The sequence below is a fragment of the Macrosteles quadrilineatus genome, unplaced genomic scaffold (assembly GCF_028750875.1).
Source record: "Macrosteles quadrilineatus isolate MER2022 unplaced genomic scaffold, UCM_ALF_1.0 Scaffold_1__1_contigs__length_201487025, whole genome shotgun sequence".
Lineage (NCBI taxonomy): Eukaryota > Metazoa > Arthropoda > Insecta > Hemiptera > Cicadellidae > Macrosteles > Macrosteles quadrilineatus.
In genome coordinates this window covers 108,119,767-108,144,707 of record NW_026542594.1, presented here as the reverse complement: position 1 = coordinate 108,144,707, position 24,941 = coordinate 108,119,767, and the positions used below count along the sequence as shown (strand labels likewise).

The window sequence follows — 24,941 nt, the reverse complement described above, 5'->3', positions numbered from 1 at the left end:
CCAGGCGACCTCCAGTTTAAAGTAGCCTTCTCCGGGTAAGCGGGGCTCTGCCCGGGGTGACCCACATTTCCCTAGCTACTCGTGGGACCAACATGGAAAACAACTCAAACAAAAAAGAAAAAGAAAAAGAAGAAGTAAGTATGGAGGTAGAGGAGGGGACAACAACTCCCCAAGGGATGGAGACATCTGAGGCGGCCACAGGGTCCCAAGATGTCATCCCCCGAGAACCTAGCATTCCCTCCCAGGAGGTGTCCGCACCTCAGGGAGTGGATGCAATGACATTATCAGAGGAGGAAGGCCTCCTCAATGAAGACGACTCCGAAACTGTCAAGGAGTTAGAGGTAGAAGCTGGAAAGCTCAAGCTCACCAAGGAAACCTTGGCGAAAGATGTGCGGTTCCAGAACTAAGAGATTCCTCTGGCTTGTAAGGAGGGGAGTTCCAAGGCAGGAAGCCTATGAGCAGAGCCTCGAGCCACTAGGGAGGAATGAAAATAAAGGGGAGACCAGCAGTAGGCCAAAAAGACCTAGGCAGGACACAACAACCCCCGAAGAAGCTCGTGAGAGGAAAAACAGAAAGAAAGAGAGCTCAGCAGGGGCAACGCCTACTACCCAGGAGGCTACCAGTCAACCCCACAAACTCTCTTATAAACAGGCGACAGAGGGGATCAGAATTGGAGTCATCCACACCAACTACCCCGAGGTCCTGCTTACAAACGAACAGATGGGAGCACTCCAGGAGATCATCTTGACTCTCGTCTGAAGTGAGGCCCCAGAGGAAGGCCTTCGGCCTAGATTCAATGCAGTTTACAGCAGGCAGGGCTATATGGTTCTGGTCTGTGCAAATGAGGAGACGGCTGCCTGGATAAGAACTAAAGGCGAAAGGTTAAGCCTTGAGGGGGGGATAACCGTGAAGGTCGTGTCTGAGGGAGACATTCCCAAGGCAAAAGTCCTAACGGTCTACTTCCCAAACAGTAACCAGTACTCGTCCCAGCAAATCTTGTGGGCACTCAACAGGCAAAACGAAGACCTGCCAGCAGAGACTTGGAGGGCTCTGAGCAGAGTGGAAGTCGAAGGAAACGCAGTGATTTTGGTCCTGTCCATCGACCCAAAGACGGCGGCCAGGATCACCAGGGACCGTCCACTGATTGTGGCCTACAGATTTGGTGTAGTCACGCTTAAGCTGAGGGGCAAAGGTCGGGAGGAGGGAGCTGTTCAATCAGCTCCGGCACCTCGGCCTGAGCCCCCCTTGTCCACCATAACATCAAACGCTGAAGGGGAGGCCACCGTCACTCCAGCGCAGCCACCAACCGCTCCGCCAGCGCAGTCACCAAATGCTCCGCCAGTGCAACCACCAACCGCCACCCTGGGTGCAAAGAAAAACACACCACCCTCAACATCCACTTCCACGGTGAGGTCAGTGGAGTCAAGGAGGGGCGAAGAAAGGAGAAGCCAAGACTCCCGGCACTTCCCTATCTTCGACAGGAGAAACTCCCAGGAAAGGAGAAAGGAGAGGCACAGGGGGCCCTCAACGACAAGAAGGGAGCAGTACCGGCCAAGGAGCAGCTACCCTAGACAAGGGGACAGAAGGGAGTCCTATCACCGTGACAGGAGGGGTAAGAGTGACCCCTCAGACAGGAAACGGGAATGAAGTCCCGATTCATACAGGCCAACCTCCACCATGCCAAAGGTGCTTCAGCAGGCCTGGGCAGGAGGTTTGCCACCGAAGGGCTCGATTTTTCCCTCCTTCAAGAACCCTGGGTAAGAGGAGGAATGATTCGAGGACTTCCAACCCAGGTGGGTAAGCTGGTATACGATAGGGGATCTGCTAACCCTAGGGCCTGCATCCTTATGAACCCTAACAACGTATGCTTAGCTGTTACAGAATTCATCAGCCGTGACTTGGTAACAATCCAAGTCGATTTTGACTCCACTGCAGGGAGGCAAAAAGCTTTAGTTGCCTCAGCCTACTTTCCCAACCCAGGAGAAACTTGTCCTCCGGGGGCGGTAGTGCAGTTGGTGGAGTATGCTAGAAGCAAGAGGATTCCCCTAATCCTCGGCTGTGACGCAAATGCTCACCACACCATCTGGGGGAGTTCGGACACTAATGAAAGAGGTAAGGATCTCCTGGAATTTATATTTAAGGTTGACTTACAGATAGAAAATATAGGTAATGTACCAACCTTCAGAAATAGAATAAGAGAGGAATTTTGGACCTCACCCTATCGTTAAACCTTGGTCACCTGGAAACAAAAGGATGGCACGTCTCTGATGAAGCCTCTCTATCTGACCACTGCCATATTAGGTTTGACTTGATAGCAAGCGTCAAAAGCGTTCTGACTTATAGGGCTCCTAAAACAACAGACTGGGTGGGATACAAGGAATCCCTCAGGGATGAAGGGGCTGCGCAGACCTACTAGGCTGCGAGAAGGCTATATTCTAACCCGGTACTGCACGGGGAGTATCTGCAATACTAAACTGCTTTTAGAGTAAACTAATGATTTTCCCCGAGCAAAGCCCGGACCCCAGATACTGTTATTTAAATAGAGAATATATGTGATATTTTTAAGGAGATATTTTAGTGTAAATCCAATCAGGCAAATGGAAATTTGCTTAGTTTGCAGGTTTGCTGCGGCGGGGGTATTTTATATTTATCACCACATGGTAACTAAGACTGTTTCATAAATAAAGAGTTTCCTAGCAAGACGGGACAACAAATTGTTTGTAATAGATTGGTTTACCTTACATCATATTTTACTGAATAATCATGTACATAAAAAAAACAAAGGAAGTGATTTCCGTCGCTACAATGTTGGTACCTACCTGTATAGATGTTGCAGCTATTTTTAAAGCTGAAAACAGCACCACCTGGCCAAAGAAATCTTGTAGTTTTTTTTTTTTACTAATAATGTTAGACGCGTATCCAATCTACTTTCGTTACAATTTCAAGATCCATGACACGTTTTACCAACGAGTAGGTCCTCGTATTCCTCAAGAAGGTCGTAATTATAAGTACTCACTAGATTGCATCCACTTGCTTACCCTTTTCTATTCCCAACCGGAGACTTTGGTTGGGGCCCCTAATTAAAACACGCCCAAAACAGAACATATTGTAGAAACAATTTAACAATGCTAGAGTATATGTTTTACTGGTTGGCGTCAAGAGAGGATTTTTAGGCTATAATACTTTTCAATGAAATGGCAACCATAGGTATGAAAAGCTCAATTTACAGTGTGGTTGACATGTATGTGAGCATAGAGGGCACCCACCTACAGTAGGCCTACATAAGAGATTACCAAAGCAGTATGAGAGCGGATCTATATTTAAATATAGTAGATTACTTTTATATTATGATATTTTTTCAACATAATATTTTTCAGATTTCTATAATTAGTCTTTAACTAACTTTAGAGTGACTCTTTGAGGTCTTGCTGTTTGTGTTTTTGTTCTTTATTCTTTTATTACAAGTTGCAGTTTTGCTTGATTTCGAGCAACGGGTTATGCAGTACTTATTAAATGGGACCAAACAGTTTCTTGGTAGTTCTTACTCTAGGATTACTCTAATTTGGATAGTTACCTGTATATAAAATTAACAGGCTTAGCATCTTCATCATTTCCTTTCTCATCAGTATCTGGTCTGTCGTGAAGGGGTACATGGGACTGAGTTGCATGTTCAGTTGTTTCAACTTCAATCATTTCTGGTTTCCCATGCTCATCTCTCTCGAATTGAAGCTCAGAAAGAGGATCGTTTTCAGCTGTTGAAGCTTTGTCGCTCTCAGGATTACTACGCACTGAAAAATACAATGTTTCCATCTTTGACTTTCTGAAGAAATATTTTACTTCTTTTAAACTCTCCTTGGTTAAACAGGCACTGACTCCTCTCCTCATTAATCAAGGGGTTTCCTGACTACTGGATACAACTGCAGGATTGTGAATGTTATTGGCAATGGCTTTTTCCTAAAGTGTCAATATTCAATTGGAGAGTAGGTGTACTTGTATTTTAATAGTAATGTGTCACTTAATTTGTGTGTGTATTTTAATAGTTATGTCACTTTAAATGCGTCTTTGTATTCTGGATATGTAGCATATTCCATATAAACTCATGCTTCAAAACTAATTCTATTTATTTCAGTTTAGGTTTGATTGGATAAGGCTTATTTCCTGAACATTTAGGAGACTAAGAACAGGATAAGTAGGCTTAACTTGTAGGCATCACACTTTACTAAAGTAACACAAAAGATAACATAACTGAAACACTGGATATTTCAAGGCCACTGGCCTCTTTCTCATCATGTTGGGAAACAATGTTTTGAAGTGACTCTCAATATTGAGAAAGGGGCCAGTGGCCTTGAAATATCTAGTGTTTTCTGTTATGTTACTTCAGTGAAGTGGGATGCCTACAATCTATAAGGTAAGCTTGTGTATGACTGTTAAATCTTACTAATATTATAAATGTGAAAGTTTGTGTGTTTGTTTGTTTGTTTGTTTTGAAGTTCATCAAGCACATTAACTACTGGACGGATTGGGCTGAAATTTGGCATGATGATAGCTCATATTTCCGTAAAATTTTTCTTAGTGTTTTGGATTGAAACTTCGAACTATTTCTATGTTTGAGTTTGAAGTGCTTCCCCAAAGATGGATACCGTAGGTCCAAATAGGTTTGAATATAATTTTGTATAAAAGTAATTTGTTTTCAACAGATAGTTTTGAATTTCGACCAATAAGCCAATCTAGTTTGTTCGTTTTTTAAATTTAAATGAAGTCGTTTGTTCCAAATGTGTGAATGCCATGTAAGCCGTCCGATATGCATACCAAGGTACTTTCCAACACATGAATAACACTTTTTAGTCTGGTTATACACTGACTATTGTCCAGCAGATTAACTGCCAGACTATTTGGATGATATTCTAATTTTTCTTGGCACTTTTTGCCATGGTCTGTAATTTCTTCTTTCTCTGATTTAAGTTTGAAATCATTCCTAATTGTAGTGTTAGATACGAACCAGGGTGCGCCAATAATTTTTCTCAACCTCATAAGGTGCATGTCACTGGTACGGCTGGAACTGCATCCGTTGGACGACAGTCGTTGAACGACAATCGTAGAGCGCCTGCTTAGCATTGTTTTCAATGGCACCGTAGTCACTGACGCGACTGTAGCCGCAGTCGTATCGCAGTCATAGAAGTCTATGGTACGGGTCTGCTCCTGGAGCAGTCAGAGTCGCAGTCTTTGGACGATTTTTGAGGCATTCACAGCTTTTTCTCGAGAAAGCGCTCTGAGTGTACTCAGCCCTCGATGTTATTCTTATGGAGAATAATTAAAATGTTATATATCGCTTAATTGTTAATGCATTTTATGATACTTGATAAGTGGCTTTATATGGTAGTATTAAGATACACCTACCAAGAGCAATTTTCTCATCTCCTGTGATTGGATAGGGAACGTAGTTTGAACAAGTCATATTAAAATTCTCATTGAACAAACTAGACAAAAACTTAAACTGACATTTTGAAAGTCTGAAAAACTCAGATAACATTCTCTCATCTGCAAGCTGATTGTTAATTTATATTTTGAACTACCCCTCTTCTGTTCGTTTTGTAATTATACCATGTGTGCTAAGTCTTGGAACACTTATTGTTTCCAAAATTTCTCCGTCTTCCAGATCTTCAACTAGGCTATATTTATAACAAACTAGCAGTAGCAGAGTACCCGTTCTTCGTACGGGGTTGGCGTATAAGTATAAAATGCTTATTTCAGTTATACTCTAGCTTTGTGTTTGCAATGGGGAAGGATAAGGCTTGAGAGAATTTGTTTCTTTATATTTACGGACTTACGGTATGCTAATAGTATTACAGATATAGTATAGTATTACACATCTACCATAGCCATTCTGTTCTACCACTGCACCTAAAAAATATAAAAATGTAAATCATCAAACATTCACACAATATCACAAATTATGTATTAAATTAAAAACCTAAACATTACTGTAGGCCTAAAAAATCCTACTTTGACAGTTATCATTGTGCAACACAGCTTTTTGATGCTGCTTACTTCAAATTAGCTGTTATCATAATTGCAAAAAATATAATAGTGCTGAATTTTTTAGAACCATCCTGTTTGGTTGAATCAGCTGACAAAATTATTTAATTCCTATTAAATGTGAATACCCATAAGGCATGGGACTTAATACTACCATATAAAGCCACTTATCAAGTATCATAAAGCCACTGGGGCGGAGCCTGAAAGGAGTTTTGAGATAACAATTTGCCTATATGTTAATCAGGAATGTGAGCTATCATCACCCCAAATTTAAGCCCAGTCCGACCAGTATTTTTCACGTTTACTTGTCACAAACATACATACATACATCCAAACTTAATCACTTATAATATTATTAAGTAGGACGAGCTGTTGGCCCGTCCTACGTACGGGAATCGAGTAGTCAATTAAAACTGAATATGATTCAGTACAGCTAGTTTACCATTTGGTGGCTGATTCAAACACACTGGTTTTGAGTACAGTAGCTACATACTACCTTCCATTACATAAGCCTACTATCACTTACCGTACCTTATTTTACCTCAGTGGCCACTGAAACCTCTAAAAGGATCCTGGTCTCCCGTTCTCTTCTATCCCCTGCCTTTTCTAATGAATATACCAGTCTGAAGATGTCTTTCGTCACTTGGTCTTCCAAGTGGTCGTCTGCCTAGTGGTACTCCTTGGAATACACTTTAAGTTGACGTATCTTCTCTCCACCACGCAAAGCCTGCCCAGCCCGCTTTTTGGTCTACTTTTGGAATGCGCCCCTTTTTCAAGTTTCTACTACTACTTCTTCAAGTACTACTGGGATGGTTATGGTATGGTATGAATCGATTTTGGTTTCTACTGACAGGCTGCAGCTTGTCGTACAGTTTTCTAGAGACCTACTACACCAGTTGACATTTTCATTACGAATAAAAATGTCAGCATGCCGTCATACACATATTAGAACAGCAAGAAAAAAATGTATCAACATGTAATCCACTTATATCTTAAACGATTAAGCGAAACATTTCATGGCATAAACTTACACTTTCACAGATTGCATTTATGACAAAACTTTATTATACGTTTGAAATGTTAAGCTCAAAATTAAATATCTCCTGATTACGCAGATCTTTTGTGGTAGGAAAAAAACTAAATTTTAAGGTGAAATAGTAGGTACGCAATCTCTAACGATCAATGTTTTTGTAAACAAACAGCTTGTAACATAAACATTTCAATGACACTTAGAAACCAGCTGTTAGTTAAACCACCACTGCAACGAAATTAAATTGCTAGCGTAGGCTGCTAGACTTTAAAAAAATTAAAACTTAATTTCTAAAAAACTGAAACCTTAAACTAAAATTATGGCTTTGACATTCCCTAGTTCTCAACTCTTCTCATTCTTTCTTTCAACACAAAAATCATGGAAATCCGTCAAGTGGTTGATTCAGAATCGTGAAATAAAAAACCCTGTCACGTTTTAATATATAAGATAACTGAATAGAATTGTATTTTACTAAAGCCCATAAACTCATAATTCACTATCAACACTCGGCCACAGTCAAGAAGCAACTGAACTATTGTATAATTATCGCACCAGTGACAATGCGTACTGCAACGATTATTGCCGAGCGATAATCGTCCAACGACTGCAGTTCCAGCCGCACAATTGACAATAATGCACCTTTAGCCTGAAATCGTTTAAGAATTTCGATGTTGGATTTGCTCGAGGTCCCCCAAAGATGAATGCCGTATGTCCAAATTGGTTTCGAACTTAATGATAATTTCGAATTTGTACCTAGTAGCCAATTGAGTTTACAAATTTTTAATTCCATTTGCTGTCTCTTGCACCAGATATGAGTTTTCCAATTTAATTTTTTTCAAGAGTTAGACCCAAATATTTTAAACTGTCTGCCTCCATTAAAGCTACATAATTAATGGATACTGGAGGATTGTACTCTGGTCTCAGAGGAAAAACAATATGTTTAGACTTGTTTTCGTTGACTTTTATACTCCACTTTTTAATCCAATATTGGAGCTCATTCAAGGCAGCTTGCATATTAATGGAAGCGACTTGAGGGTCCACATGACTGAAACAGTGCAGTGTCATCAGCGAATGTAGCAACTGTGACGTTGGGGACCGTAGGGATGACTGCTGTGTATATTAAATATAGCAAGGTTCCAAGGACACTCCCCTGAGGTACTCAAGACTGTATAGCCCTCAGATCAAATAACAAATTTTTGAATTTTATTTGAAAAGATTGATTGGTCAGATATGATTTTAGAAGGTTATACGAAGAGTGAGGGAGAGACGTTTTGAGTTTAAACAGAAGTCCAACATGCTACACCTTGTCAAAAGCCTGTTGTACATCCAAATAGCTTATTCCCTATTTAGGAAATTCGCTAAAATGCAGCAGAACAGTACTTTTTTTCTAAATGTGTTTTTTATAATATTCACTAATCTGTGAGTTTGTTGACTGGTGGAATGTTGTTTGCAGAAGCCGAACCGATGATTGGGTATTAAGTTTAATTCATCTACAGTGGGGGTTAACCTTTTGAGTATTACCTTTTCAAACAATTTGGTTACTATAGGAAGCAAGCTTATGGGTCTGTAATAAGATGCGTCATAAGTTGGTTTGCCTGGTTGTGGGTTTACAACTATTTGTGCAATTTTCAGTTAAACAGCAAAATATTCCAATTGTAACATAGCATTAAATATAAATGTCAACAACATAATTCCTTTTCGGGGCAGTTCTCTTAGAACTTTTCCAGTGATGATATGTTATCCAGGACTTTTCACAATGTTAATTTCTTTAAAAATTATTCTTGAAACCTCTGAATTAGTGGAAGATTTGATAGGCAGAAACAACTGATTCATTGTCAATCAGCATCACCCTGGCCTTGTACACACCACATGCCATCTTCTCGTCAGCATTCGTCCACACCACATGTTGTCTCCTCGTCAGCATCCCCTTTGTCCAAACCACATGTCGTTTCCTCATCAGCATCCCCCTGGCCTCGTCCACACCACATATCATCTCCTCATCAGCATCCCCTTCGTGCACACCACATGTAATCTCCTCATCACCATCCCCCTCGCCCACACCACATGTCTTCTCCTCGTCAGTATCCCCCTCATCCATACCACATGTTGTCTCCTGGTCAGCACCCCCCTGGTCCACAACACATGTCGTCTCCTCGTCAGCATCCCCCGCATCCACACCACATGTCATCTACTCGTCAGCATCCCCCTCATCAACACCACATGCTGTCTCCTCGTCAGTATCCCACTCGTCCACACCACATGTTGTCTCCTCATCAGCATATGCCTCGTACAAGGATAAGCGAAAACAAATCTCGAGTAATCATCCACCATTGAAGGTACCGATTCCTAGTCTTTGATGGCAGAGGACCTTTGAAATCAATGTTCAGCCGTTCAAAAAGAGTTGTAGCCTTAATCATTTTCCCTTGAAAACGGTGGAATCTTGGCTTTAATTCACCGCACCTTTGGCATGCAGATGTCATTCTTTTGACATCGTCGAAAGTGTAGTTTAAGTTTTTACTCTTTACCCAATGAAACATTCTGGTAATCCCTGGATGAAATAGTGATTTGTGGAGTTAAAGAAGTTGAACACACTCGTGACAACGCATCAGCCTTTTCATTACCTTTTCCAGGGGGATCGTACTGGTAAGGTGCAAGTTCAAGGCGCCATCTCATTACTTTGTCATTTTTTATTCGACTTGTTTGCTTCCTATCAAACACAAACGAAAGAGCTTGCTGAACGGTATGCAGTTTGAATTCCCTCCCAATGAGGAATGGTTCCTATTTCCTTAGGGCTTCAACAATTACAGCGGCTTCCTTCTCAACTGCTGAATACAATTTCTCAGATTTATTTAAAGTTCTGGAGAAAAAAGCTATCTGTATATTATTTTGATTTAAGGTTGCTGACAGCGCTATATCTGAAGCTTATTAATTTTTACTTTCTCCCCCTATACATAGTATATGGAGAAAGAATTGTTTTCTTATTGAACGATTTTCTTAAAAATGTAAAATGTTATAGTCCTTTAAATTCTGAACGAAATTGTACAATCTGTCTCTACTACCAGCGGTTCTGGTCCATCTCTAGGAGTAATAAGTGCATTGACTATGTCAAGGTTCAGATTTTCAAAGTCTCTAACCGCTTCATGTGACAATTGGAATGACCTAACTTGAGTCAGATTCCTTATTCTGTCTGAAAATCAATGGATCCATTTTGAATGATGGGCGAAAAATCCCAAAACTCGCTTCAATACAGTCTGATCCTATGGTACTAGATGTTCCATGAGTGATAGCAGTCTATCTGGATCGGGGTGGATAGACTTATAGCCAAATGCCATAGAATAGACTTGTAGAAACCAAATACCCCAACAATGTAATTGACGTTTGATTGAACTTACTCTTTACTTCATTAATCAGCACCATACTTGTTAAGGGCTTATAAGAATTTTCTTAAATTTAAATCATGATCCGATTGGTCCTTTCCACAGACAGTCAGGTCATCTAAATATGCGTAAACACCCTTCAAATTTTTGTTTTCTACTATCTGGTCTTTTGGAAACAGGCCACTCCGTTAGTCACCAAAATGGAATTCTTCTAAATTGGAATAGGCGACCAGCGGCCTCAAAAGATGTGTCTGAAGTTTGAAGTGGCCATCTCAAGTGAAGTTATGTAAGAAATACGTACACACTGACAAACGGAAAACAAAGCAAGATAGGGCATATGTTTATATGATATTTTTTGTCTGTTTCGAGTTTCGACCTAAGGAACATGCCCAGGGAGTTTTGGGAGAGAGTTTCGAAACACACTGTATAAATATTATTTTGCCTAAACAAGATCAATTGTCAATTTGTAATTTTAATGTGTTTGAAGATAAAAACAGAAGGAATATAGATTGTGAAGGAAAACAAAAATATCGATATATCGAGAAAAAAAATCATCAATAATATTCTGAATGAATATTCTGCCACCTTGGCACATGGGATATCACTTTTGATAGCCTAGCTCAGTGGAGAGGGGCATGAGTGGTGGGGGAAATTCGTAGCTCATCCAAGTCTGGATAACTGACAGCAGGTCACCCTTGAATGATTACCAAGTTGGTCGGGATTTGCTCGAGAGAGGGCGCCACCTTGTTGTTAGGATGGATCAGTTGCAGGACTCCAACAAGGAATGTTTTCCTGCCCTAATGTATCATCAAGTAAGCCCAAAAATGCACTCAAAAATTTTCTGACTTTCCAAAACTAGGCCTTAAGCACTTGGATGAGCAGTGTACCTTTAAATTATTTAACCACACAAACTAATAAACAAAACAAACAATCAACTAACTTTTCATCCCTTTCTTAAAGCATGAAAGTATTAATTAAGAATTAAGTATTTGGTAGTTCGCAATTTAGTAATCAGTCAGATTCACCATTATCTAGACAATGGTATTACTCCACCCTGCTAGAACAATACTAAATACACAAGGATGAGTTTATCATTAAATAAAATGCTTTCCAGATTGAGAGATAAAATAAATTTAATTATTTATCAACGTGTTTCACTAATAATATTCACACCTCAACCTCATAATTACATTTCATTAAAATAGCTATCCACAATCAGTTCAATTACAACGTTACATCTTGCTTTAATATAATGTTAGCAAAACAAAAAGGTTTAATACATCATGTCCCTTTGTTTGCCTTTTGTTTTATTTGTAGTCAGTTTTGCACAATCTATATATTTAATACACAGTTGTAAGTCTGTTTTCTCAGTCATTACTGGACCGATCTACAAGATTTATGTCTCAAATTATAAATTAAAGAAGATAATGCGTAGATTTGCCGAACTTCTTTCGAATTTTTTGTTTTTCCTAAGGGCTAAGACCTCCAGCCCTTTAAAGGTCGAGTCATTAAAATTCTGATTGAAGAATATAATACCATAGACAAAAAGAATTAAATATAGACCGTCAGCTGTGCTGCGGTTACCATAGGTTCTGGGGCACACCGCTTGGAGCACCACGGTAGTTACGGCGTACGCGCTACGTAAACTACAGCGGTGTGCGCCTGAACCTATGGTAACCATGGCAACCGCAGCACGGCTGACAGTCTATATTTCATTCTTTTTGTCTATGATAATACACAGTTTATTAAATGATTTGTCAGCTGTTTAATGTTTGTCAGACATTTGTTATTATTTTTATAACCTCACTTTCAATAGTTCCTGTTAAAAACAGACACGATTTTGAACAAGGAAAAGTGTATTTGTTAACTTATTATACCATAATGTGTTATTTAAACATTATTTTGTTTGACAGAAACTGTTTACTGTTTATTTCTATCAATATAATTTATTCTCTACGGCCACCAGATCAATCATAGGGAAATCCGCACATAACAGCTATTGTTTTCAGAGTGAGTTCAATTTCAGTTTCGAGAACTGGAGTGGAGTGATTGATTACATTATCTTTGAGTTGACTCTTTTAAGTCATTGGAAATTATGACAGGTGTTTGTTTTGAAATAACGCATGGAATACTTTGCAATTGCTCGAATTCGAGCAACAGGTGCACTAGTCTTGTATAATAGCTGCTCGCCAACTCAAAAATGATAAATCAAAATTTAACATAAAAAAGAATTATAGTTAGAAGTTTATTTCTCAATTTTTAATTTTAATTTATGTTGTAGTAAAAAGGTAATTGCTCTTTAACTGTAGGCCTATGCTTTTAATTCACTGTTGTTTTTATTTTAGCATTTGTGCTGGTCATTTACCTAGTTTAATAGTAATGAATTTTTGTTAGATTTTGTTTTTTGTAGAAATTTGTTCAGTTTGTCAAAGTTTTAATTTACTTGCAGTAAAATGTCGTCTATTGAAGCCTTTTATTTGATCCCCATTTAGGTACCACCCCTGAGCTGTGCGGTTACAATACATGTGAGTCCTGAACATAAGGTTTGCTCAGAGTTGAACCATGGACTAACATAACACAAGTAGACTTCTCATCCCATTGTAAATTTTGAAGCTTGTTTTTCATGTCTAGTTCATGTCCGGTGACTCTGACCACTAGTGTCGACGAAATTTTGTTACTATTATTTTAGGGTTAATTTTATGATTTGGGCTTTACTGTTTGGTTATGAGGACGAGCTATTATTTATGATAGATCGTTTTATTTTATTAAAGGAGGTTTTAAATGACTGAAATAACAAGAAACAAATTGTAAACAAAACAGTGCACCGGGCAGAACTAACAATAAAATTGGCTTCAGCTGTTCCATAAGGATAAAAATCTACAAAGAGATTTCTATAATTTATCTATAATACCGGTTAAATACTACCGGTTTTATAATACCGCTTTTATCAATAATACCTACCTTGTCTACAGGTAATTAAACATGTGACATGCCGTTTCCATATTTTTTGTGTGGATTTTGTGCGATCGATACCAATTGTGTATCCTATATGAAATCCCACACACAAGTTTGGTTACTGTGAATGGCATAACTATAAGTGGCTTCAGCTGTTCCATAAGGATGAGAAATCAACTAAGGGAGTATGTTTTATCTATGGTTGTACTCAGAGCCAGATTTAAGGTACTTGCGGCCCTAGGCAAATTAATTGAGCTGCCCCCACCCCCACCCCTGTGTTGGAATTCACTGCAATAGAGGTGAAATCATTAAAATCTCCCACAGTCATTATCATCATCATCGTCACCAGCGATTGCGGATTAAATCGTGAATATCTCCAGCGGGCCACAATCACGGGTAAATCATCATTTTCACCCATGATCGCGGAACAATCATGACACTTACCCTAAAACAAAGGAGACGATAATATTATCGTCACTGAAACCCGCGGCCGCGGCAAAATTATAATCATCCCTCTGGGTCCCAATCGCGCGGACATAATCATTGACACTCCCCACTACGGCAAAACCAGGAATATCTTCTGCAGGCCACAATTGCAGGACATTATCATCGTCACTCGCAATCCCGGAATATCATCACCAACTCCCGCAACTGTTACAAAATCATAAACATCTCCCGTGAGCCACAATCACGGGTCAAAATGATGAACGTGAGCCAAAATCATGAACATATCCTGCGGGCTGCAACCATGGGGACATCATTATCGACAACCGCGGCCACCGCAATATTGTGAACATCTCCCTCGGGCCACAAACACGGGTATATCATTATTAACACGCGCAGCCGTGGCAAAATCATGAACTTCTCCCGTGGGCCGCAATCACAGGGACATTATTATTGACAACCGTGGTCCGACACCCACAGCCGTGGCCAAATCATGAACATCTCCCTCCGGCCGAAATCATCGGGTCGCGGCAAACTGATGGTTAAAAAACATTTGTACTGAAAAAATATTTTTGTCAATCCTCAGCGGCCCCCTTTTGTTTGCGGCCCTATGGTAAATCCGGCACTGGTTGTACTGAGCTACCATTCACCTTCTGAGACTTAACAAACTTGTGGTGTGAGTGTGTGTCCCTTACAGCAGCTGCTCATCATCGTACTTTCAGCATGGTGATGGCATTAAGATTGATAAAAGATAATTGTATAATTTGAAAATGTATTTACTTTTCACCACCTAATATATTCAGATTGTCCATATAGTGTAGTTTAGAACCTATTAAACTATAGTAGAGACATTTGGAAATGTTGGTATTTATTGTAATATGTAATGTATTCAAGAGTATTATTCAACTACTGCAGTTGGGTTGATGTTGTAGCGGAGTTATGTCTAGAGTGCGAGAAAAAATCTGTAAAAATAAAATTTTTATTTTAAAAGTGCTAAGGAACAATATATTAGGCCACGACTGTATGAGGAATTGATTGAAACCATCACTGTTTCAAAACAACAACCATGTCAACCGATTTGCCCATTTAAACTTGAATGGTTGAAAATCTGTAAAAATGAAATTTTTCATCTCAATAGTGCTAAGGAACAATATATTAGGCCTCAATTGTATGAGGAATTGAAAGAAACCATCACTGTTTCAAAACAACAACCAAGTCAACTAATTCGCCCATTTAAACTTGCATGGTTGAAAGTCGCTCCCAGCACGATATATCGTCGATAGAACTTTCAGATGAAACGTGATAACGATATATCGTTCCATAGCACTTTTTGGGAAAAAGACGCACAACGATATACCGTCGCATAGCATTGAAAGGGCAGTATAGTTACTCACCGGCTACTTTTATTCCCATCCGTTCTCTATGCACAATGTCATTATTGGCCACGAAGTAAAGGTCAAATGTTTTGTATATGTGGTTAGCATGGCGTCCCAGAGTCATAACGTGAGATGCTACATTTTGCATTTCCTCTGTAGTTTCCATGTCTGAAAATTAATCAAGTTTATCAGTGGATTTTTACAAGATTACGTCACCCTTTATTATACATGTTAAGTTCACCTTTCCTGTTTACTATCTCCTCCTATGCAGTATACATAGTTTATGGGGAAGCTTTTTATTTGTCAAAATTTTCAAGTTTGAGGTTTGGGTGCCCCTAACCCAAAAAAGTGGTTTTCAAAGTGAAGACCGATGTACGTGTCCTTGTGAGTCTATATGTGGATGTGTACAGAGAGCTACAGACTACACCTTTGGACCGATTTTGATGAAATTTATTATGTGGGTACCGGTACCACAAACTATAGACCAATCATGGTTAATTGGATTTGAACCGTTTTAGGGTGCCGTTTTGTAATTATGGGTCCGATTATGGTTTTCTTTATGTCAACTGTTTAGTTTTGTCAAGGCCTGTAAATTTATACCAAAGTCGACTATACTTCCCCCTAGGATGTTAAAACATTTTGAAAATTTAACATTTAAACATTTTGAGCTAACCCCCCCCCCCCCCCCACCACCCGAGGTCCGGAGGTCCCGGGTACAAATCCCGCCAACCGCCACTAATGGATTTTATCTATGTGATAATGCCGCAACCCCTAGGTCTAGCCTAAAGTAATGTGAAAAACAATTCCCAGCTCGTGCCTAACATCCTAGGGGGAAAAAAACTACCCCTAAGGACAAAATTTTCAAAATAACCATTATTATTGTAGCCTCTCATATACAAGAAGATTGTCACAACCGGATTTCAAATATCTCAAATGGTTGAAAAGTTAAGGGGGATGTAAGTTACTTTACAGCCCATATAAAATAGACAAGCTTGACATTTTTTGGTTAGAACTCCTCTGTAGATACCTTTTTTCAGTTTCTGGCTCATTGGGAATATACAGTTGCTGAGTAGATGTTATATAAGTTCTTACATAAAGTCCCTTGGGTTCTACTCCAGTGGCGTTTAAAGTTCCCATGCTATCATTTTTGTTTACATTACAATCAGCTGTAGGACTATAATTTAATGGCTGTTAAAATTTTATAAGGAAACACATGCTACAAACATTTACTGACTTAGTTTAAATTAAATATTTACAAATTTGAATCTGGGTTTATGTACATATTATAATGGGAAAAGGCAAGAAAGCCAGGACAATTTGATATTTTTCTGCAAATAAGAAAAATGAATTGACACAGTAGATTGAAAATTTAAAAACGTACGTTTTCATGTCCCTGGCCTTTTACTTCGTAGATACTGGATTTGTAGTTTATTATTATGTGTTTTAATATTTTTTGGGACGGGGGCAACATGTTACACACATTTATTTGGTTTTAAATAGGTTCTAGGTATTTTTTTCGTATTTTTAGTCTCGAAATTCACGACCATGACGTGTCCCTAGGGTACATTTTCCAACTTTCACACTGTTTTTAGACTAATCATTCATGCCGAAATTTATAAATCCATATTTTTATGTCATCAATGGTTATTAAACTTACAAAAAAGGAGCATATTATAATTTTATTGTCATTGCAAACTGACTACCATGACAAAATAAGTCTGTCCCTCGATTTGGCGTCACGACCATTTGGAAAAGATTTTCAACTTTGGAGCACGACAGTGGCAAGCCTGGCGTCGATGGAGTCAGTTGGTTTTAGAGACTAGTTCAGGGTGTACGTCAGGATTGTAGTGCCGGTCGTTTCGAGTTGAAAGGAGGAATTACAAGATTAATAAAGGAAAGATTGTGTTTTTTGTAATTTTGGTGTGTCCATGACCGTACGTAGTCATTTGATGAAGTAGACATGGTGTTAATTTTTGTTTATAAGATATTTCAATTGCTAGATTAACCTAGAAGTCCATTTTGTATCCTCGAACATGAGGTGCAGGGCTACCGCCAGAACAGAGCCAAATAATACGTAATTTCACGACCATCGCGGGTTTTTTCACAACCAATCCAGCCTTATGGATTATTTTTTTTTTTTTTTTTTTTTTTAGGGTGAGGAGGGAAAATGCTTTTACGCACACAGGTAGCCAGCCTGTAGTGTGAGACTCCTGAGTTTATCACAGACTACTCACTAAAAAACCCCCTCTACTCTGTTGGACACAGACCTGGAATTGTTTGTCACATTACTTCAAGCCAGGCCAACATGTGACCTAAGCCCACAGGGCTCGCACCGTTTCTGGCATTATTTATTTTTTTGACCTACACCGCATCCCGGTCGAGGTCAAGCTTCTTGGCACGGAGAACACCCTGGATGTAAAGTGACACACAGGTCCAATTGTCCTCACCCTCCATCATCATCGGTATGACCGTGTCCACCGACAGCAGTCAGAAATTGGGTGAGGTAGAAGTTCACCTCTCCGCACCGCCGATTAACCCAAGGTTGGACCTGTTGTATCAGTCGCCTGGTCCAGAGCCCCCTTGTCTCCTGTTCCCAGCTCTCCTGCCACAGCTGGAAGGTCCGGGTGCGTTCCTCAATTCTTGCCTGGTCCTCCCCACGGCGCTGATAAATTGCCTTCCTCTCCGCCGCCAAAAGTTTGACGGGGATGACTCCAGCAACCACCAGGACGGCAGGTTCGGACACTGTTCGATAGGCAGATGCTACCCTTAGTGCTGCCTGACGCTGCACTCGGGCGAGCCGCATCCTGTATATCTCCTTGTTGAGAGCGTCTGCCCAGACTTCCGCACCGTACAGGAGTACGGACTGGACCGCAGACATCAACAGCCTTCTGCGGCTGGACCGCGGACCTCCGACATTGGCCATTAACCGACTAAGGGAAGAAACCATTTTAGCGGCCTTGTCCGCCGTACGGGTGATCTGGTCTCGCCAGCTGAGCTTGCTGTCCACCATGACCCCAAGTTACTTTGCGGCACGAATGGTTTGGACTTCAACGTTCCCCACCATCAAGGGCACGATGGTGTCAATCCTCTTTTTAGTCAGAATCACAATCTCAGTTTTGCTCAGAGCGAGCAAGAGACCATGTTCTGCCATCCATGCGTTAATGGTTCGCATGACTCGATTTAGTTTCAGCTGGGCAAGCTCAATGCTACGTGCAGCTATTAAAGCCGCAACGTCATCTGCATACCCAACTAGGACAGTTTCATCAGGCATCTCGGATCTCAAGAGGCTGTCGTAGGCGACGTTCCAGAGGTCCGGGCCCAGTATGGATCCTTGAGCAGCACCAGAAGTTACATCCATCGTCCTGGAGCCTTCTGTAGTGTCGTAAATGATGAGGCGGTACCGGAGGTAGTCCTCTATCATGCGCATGAGGTATGCCGGGACGTGGTGTTCTCCAGTGCGTCCAGCATATCGCACCACCTCGCAGAATTAAATGCGTTTCGCACATCGTGTTACAAGCAGCACAACCCGATGAGAATAGTTGTTAAACTCCTCAGCTCTCATTACGGCTCGCTTTACCTCCTCAATAGCGTCAACCGTTGACCATCCCTTCCTGAAGCCGTACTGACGAGGGGATAGATTTCCTGCAGCTACCACGGCTGAATTCAGTCGGGAACGGATCAACTTTTCCAAGACTTTCCCAGCAGTGTCCAACATACAGAGAGGTCTGTAAGAGGAGGGTAAGTCTGGGTTTCCTTTTCCCTTCCCCACGAGCACAAGCCTAGCTGTTTTCCAGCAGAAGGGAAACTTTCCCTCGGCCAGACAGGCATTGTACGTGCTCAAAAGGATTTGTGGATTTATTGAAAAGACTTTCTTCAGGGCCTTACCAGGTACCCCATCCGGTCCAGGAGCCTTGTTGTTCTTCAGGGATAGAACGGCAGCCTCTAACTCCTCGAGACTGAACAGCGGTACGTCGTCCACCCTTCCGAACTCCCGCAATGGGCGCAGTGTGTGAGTCGGGAAAAGGGACTTTACGATCCTCTCCATAGAGGCCCCGTCCATAACGGAAGGTGGAGAGCGGGTGCCAAGCTTCTTGGTTACTATCTTGTAACCCAGGCCCCACGGATCGGAATCGACATCGTCCCTTAATTTCTCCCAGCAACTGCGTTTGCTCCGGTTAATGGCCCGGGAAAGAGACTTCCTAGCCACCTTGTAAGCATCAGACTTAAGACGTCTATCTTCAGGTTCTCTGGTCCTGGTAGCAAGACGTCTGGCTCTCAATGCTGCCCGTCGCAGTTCTGCGATCTCGGTTGTCCACCAGTACACAGGTCGCTTATCGCACCGGGTTCTCCTGCAAGGCATTGACTCTTTGCAGGCCGAGACTATCAGCCTCATCAATGATGTAACTGATGTCTCTGCGTGAGCCACGCCAGAAGCAGCAGGTACCACTGGCTCTCCCCGTAGTATGACTTCGGTGAATTTGGCCACGTCCAGCTTTTTGGTGTTCCACCGAACGGGCACCTGCCGAGACACGGTAGCTTGTCTCTGATGACTATCCAGGACATCAAAAATTATGTACTGGTGGTCACTGGCCGTATAATCCTCTAGGACTCTCCAGGCTCGTATCCTCGGCAAGAGGGACTCAGATGCAAGCGTGATGTCTGGGATCGATCCCCTCATTCCGGGACGCTGGAAAGTTGGCGTGTTGCCCTCGTTTATGACAACAAGTCCAGCCCTGGCAGCAAAGTCCAGGATGTACTTCCCCCGGGAATTAGTGAGAGTCATTCCCCACTCGACAGCCCTAGCATTGAAATCCCCCGCCACGACAACGTGCCCGGCGGTATCGCGCACGCCCTCTTCCAGGCGGTCTATCTTTCCACGAAAGTCACGGATAGCCTCGTTGGGGGTGAGGTATACACTAAAGTAAGTGACATCCCCGCACCGGACCCAAACGAATCCTCGGCCCTTCGCGTGACTCCTCACCTGCACTTTAGCTGTATTATGTACCCAGAACGCAGCAGTACCAAGTGTATCGGGAAACCAAAGAGATGGGTCCCTGTCCCGGTACTGGTACTGATCGCTGACCAAGAGCGTGTCAACACCGTGTTCGAGGGCAAGCTGACTGAGAAGCGCGTCAGCCGTCCTGTATCGATCTACATTGCACTGGAGGATCCTTATCTTCGTGGTTGGGCTTTCGCTTGTTGTAGTGCGCCTTTAAATGCACTGCACTGCCCAGACCCAGCTATATGTTTAGCGTTTTTATCATTGAGACCTTTCTCCTTACAGAGGAAACAGGTCTCGACTTTACAGTCCCTACGAGTGTGACCCACCTCCCCGCATCAAAGGCAGTTCTTGCCTTATGGATTATAGTGTGTTTGGTCGTGACAATAACTTTAATATAATTGTAAATTGAACAGTTTAGTTCAATTGAAACACATATTTTTATTATAACTAACAGTATAATTGAAGGATTGTTTAGAAAGATTTAGATTATTTCAGAAAATTCACGACCGTACCGCTTGTCCCTGACCATCATGTTTATGATTTCTATCATAAAAATTTCAAAAATTAAAATATCGTCATATTTCAATGTTTTATACACAAAAGAAGCACACCTCTATACAAACATAACGTTTTTTCGGGTCTCAGGTAAGTTTTTTCGAAATTATACAAACTTAAAAAGATTTTATTGGCTTTTTTTCAATTTTTTGAGTTTTTTTATTTTTTTCTAGAAAGACCAAATATACCAAAAGCTCAGTGACCTTTTTATTGTATAATGGTCATAAAAGTAAATTAGTTTATAGCAAAACATAGTTATAAAAATAATATTAACTATTTTTAATATTCATTTAAACATCTGTTATGGTCGTGACAGGATTTTGTGTTTTTCCACTAAAGATGCTCTTTTTAAAATAAACTACCAAAGATATTGCGTTACCATGGACATTTTATGAAACTTCAAATGTTAATGAAATAAAAAAAATAATAAAAGTTTTGAAAAAAGGGGAAAAAAATTTGCAAAGTGCTTTTCCTGAAAACGTACGTTTTTTAATTTTCACTCAGTACTGTATTTTTTGCAAATAAAATTGTGACAGATAGATTATGCAGGAAATTGGGTAGTACTTGAGTAATATGAACAATTTGTATCACTATTTAAAAAATAAAATACCCCCGCCGCAGCAAACCTGCCGACTAAGCGAATTTCCATTTGTCTGAATTGATTTTCAGTTAAATATATTTTAATAGCATTAGGTTTAACGAGTACCTAGGTTTGCTGCTAAAAGGAAACTAATAAAGTGTGTTTTTGAGTAAAATATTGATAGCTTAGTACAAAATAAATAAATTTGCCAAGTTTGATAAAAATATATTCATAAACAAGCAAACTACAACATTTGACAATATTCTCCATAAGAATAACATGGGAATTTTAAATTTACAATTTTTTAAATTTTCTCCGTTACTAATAATCGAACAAAAATACTTTTATATACTAAATTATTTGTTTTTTTAAGCTCTTTAAAAAGGTCTAAAGAGAAATTGGGAAATTTTGTGTTTTGAGGGTCAAAAGTGAGAAAAACCAATTTTTACCCCATAAACCCCCCCCCCCCCCCCGTAAAGCCCCGTTCCCATGGTCCGATCGTGCTGGTTCGCGAACTCATTCAAGTTTATCCCGCTTTACACCTTTAAACCAAATTTCATCAAAATCGGACAAAAATTACTCAAGTTATCGCGTTCACGGACGTATATATATATATATAAGTCTATATATATATATATATATACATATATAAAAATTTGAACGAATAGTGTTTTTGGCCTCTGGGGACATCAAAATGAAAAAGTAAATCGGTCCCGGGTCTAGGTCTTACCGTGCCACCTACGGTAATAGCTACTTCCCTATAGGGAAATTCGCTAAAAAATGTAAACATATTGGCGACGATGGTGGTACCATCTAGACTAGGCCTACTAATGACGAAGATAACATGGACAACTTTATGCGGCTATGGGTTAGTCGGGAAACATTTGTAAAATAAACGGTATCAGCATTATTAACAAATTTAACATAATTTACCATAACTTTTGAACCGTAATTTTTACAGAAATGGGATTTGTACCATTTTGTTCAGAATTTAAAGGGCTACAACATACTAAATTTTTATTAAAATCGTTCCGGCCATTTTTGAGAAAATCAGATTTTTCCGGTTTTTTATGGGTTTTTATGGGAAAATCCCCATTAAAAATCAAAATTTCAAAAAAATGAAAAAATCGCTGGAGATACCATGGAAAAGAACCTACATACCAAATTTCATTTAAATCGGACCACAGGTGTAGTCTCTAGCTCTGTACACATCCAGACACACAGACACACACACAGACACACACACAGACACACACACACACACACACACAGACATCACTTCGAAAACCACTTTTTTGGGTCCAGGGGGACCCAAAACGAATATATCCACTCAAAACTCAAACTCGAAAATTTTGACGAAAACAATACTTTCTCCATATACTATGGTATAGGGGGAGAAAGTAAAAAGAAGGTCAGTTTTCTGAAAATGATCAAATATTTCCAAGAAATGTTGACTATATATAACTGTTATGAAAAGTAAGGGGTTTGCCATTAGATACATAAGCTTTGAGTTGATTCTTTTAAACTTGTCAAAAATTATGACTGTAATTAGTTTTGAAATAACTCCTGTAATACTTGACAATTTCTTGATTTCGAGCATCAGGTACACTATACTTTTGTTTAACAATATTTAGGCAGTTTTAGGGGAAGAAGTCTATTCCCTCCACTTGACACTTACCTTTAAAATAATAGTTTAACAGCTGATTAAGCCTCATACATTAAATACAAAACAAGTGGTGGGGGATCTTCCCCTCAAACCGCCTAAACATTGGGAAGGAAATATAGTTTACTTAATAGTAGAAAAATTAAACTGTAAAATATGTATTGTATGATTTCTTACCACTTGTTTGTATAAAAGCGATTTCTAAACAGTTCTTGGACAGATCCTGAAGATTGTTAGCAGTGGTAGGGTAAGATCTTCCAACAGTAGTAAAGCCCCTCCCTTCATATAGAGCACCATCCCCTCCTACAAGGAAACTAAAACATATGGTTCTAGTGTAATTATGAGCATCTATTATATTATTAAAGTGATACAATCAAATTTTATGTAAACGGTTAAGGTCATTTACCAAATAAAAATATAGCCATATGGCACATAAAAATGAAGCTTAGAGTGTATAGATTTGCCGAAAAGTATTGAATGGACGAATTACCTAAGGGCTCTGCCCCACAGGATGATTTCCAAAGGGCTACGCCTGGCATGCTTCCATTGTTTAAATGATTTAATTTAATTTAGTTAATGAAACAGCTGGTCAGTACAATGAACTGGCATTTGTTTATTTACTCAAAAAATATGTTTGTGACGCTTGATGTAGATTGAGGAGGGTTATATTTGGTTTTAAAGTTAGGTTGTATACGTTTTGTAAATTATTGTTCAAAGTTTAATTTTTTAATTTATATAGTAAGCTACATGTGAAGAAGCTTGACTAAAATTGAAGGATTATGGTAAAACATGTCATTCATGATGCATCAATATGAAGAAATTGATGCTAATGCTACACTAAGGTATGTTGTCATATTCTTATGGATCTATTAGCATCAAAAGTAGGGGTTTGAAAGTAAGTAGGTTTACGCTTCTAAATCAGTTTATATTTTCAAGCTAAATCATAGAGTTGCTGTATTTTAAAACACATCAGCAGCACTTTAATAGCTCTATAGGTCACATTTTCTTCCCTTTGCAAAGCACGGGTATAGCAGCTTGTTAACATTTAATTCTAGATAGCTTTGGAAAAATCTCTGGAGATGGCTTACTTACTTTTATAGTAGTTGGTTCTCATTACTAGTCTCGAAAGTAACTTATTGCAGGGAGAGATTGCATTTTTGGAAAAAGCTATCGAGCACCACAATGGCACTTTTGAGACGAGTATTGTTCATTACGATATTGAAAAACTTTTAAACAAAATGAATATTTTTGTTTATTCAACTTAGTATCAAGAAATAAAACCATGTCAAGGTACATATACGCACAGAAACTCAGTGTTATGCAACAGCTGATCAGCCTGTACCGCAAAATCACATAACGGTTACTTTCCGTGTGCACTACAAATGCACAGAAAATTAATGCTATGTAATTTTACCGTGCAGTAGCGGGATTAACCTATTTTCTTAGCTAATTTTACGTTTAGAAAGTGAACTTTCGTGTGTAGAGTAATGAAAATAACAATTACTCAGTCTGTACATGTAATTTTGTTTTACCCACTCACTCCATTTCAATGGAGGTGAAACACCATTTGGGGGAAGAGAGTTTGATTTTATTGTTAAATTTTTTGGTCCAGCTGGCTTTTAGTGTATGGCTAATGCTTAAAATTAGATCGTTGGTTCAAATGGCTTTGTAACGGGTCAAAAATTAACGTGGGGTAATATTTCACGGTCATCCCAAATACATTGATTTGTTTTGTTTCATGAAAAGGCCACAACAAACGCTGGACATAGTGACGTCATATGGAGGGGATGACCGTAGTTCTCAACCCCGACGCCAGGGGCGGTAGAGGAGAAGCGCCCCAGTCAGTCAGTCGTCCTTCACCCACGAAATGTTAGCTATACGACTCTGTACAAACCAATATCTGGCGACAGCCGATATTAAAAT

The 24,941-nt window shown here is 39.9% G+C and overlaps 1 protein-coding gene across 6 annotated transcripts in view; it reads right to left on the bottom strand.

Annotated features, from left to right (window-relative positions):
• The window catches only part of LOC128982912 (peptidoglycan-recognition protein LF-like), a 175,761-nt gene that overhangs the window by 31,541 nt on the left and 119,279 nt on the right, over positions 1 to 24,941 (bottom strand). For all 6 annotated transcript variants that reach the window (XM_054402010.1, XM_054401985.1, XM_054401994.1 and 3 more), the window contains 3 exons: positions 23,196 to 23,332; positions 15,237 to 15,386; positions 3,575 to 3,788 (listed from right to left, as the gene is read on the bottom strand). In XM_054402010.1, the coding sequence (XP_054257985.1) occupies positions 3,575 to 3,788; positions 15,237 to 15,386; positions 23,196 to 23,332 (501 nt within the window). The remainder of the gene's footprint in view (positions 1 to 3,574; positions 3,789 to 15,236; positions 15,387 to 23,195; positions 23,333 to 24,941) is intronic.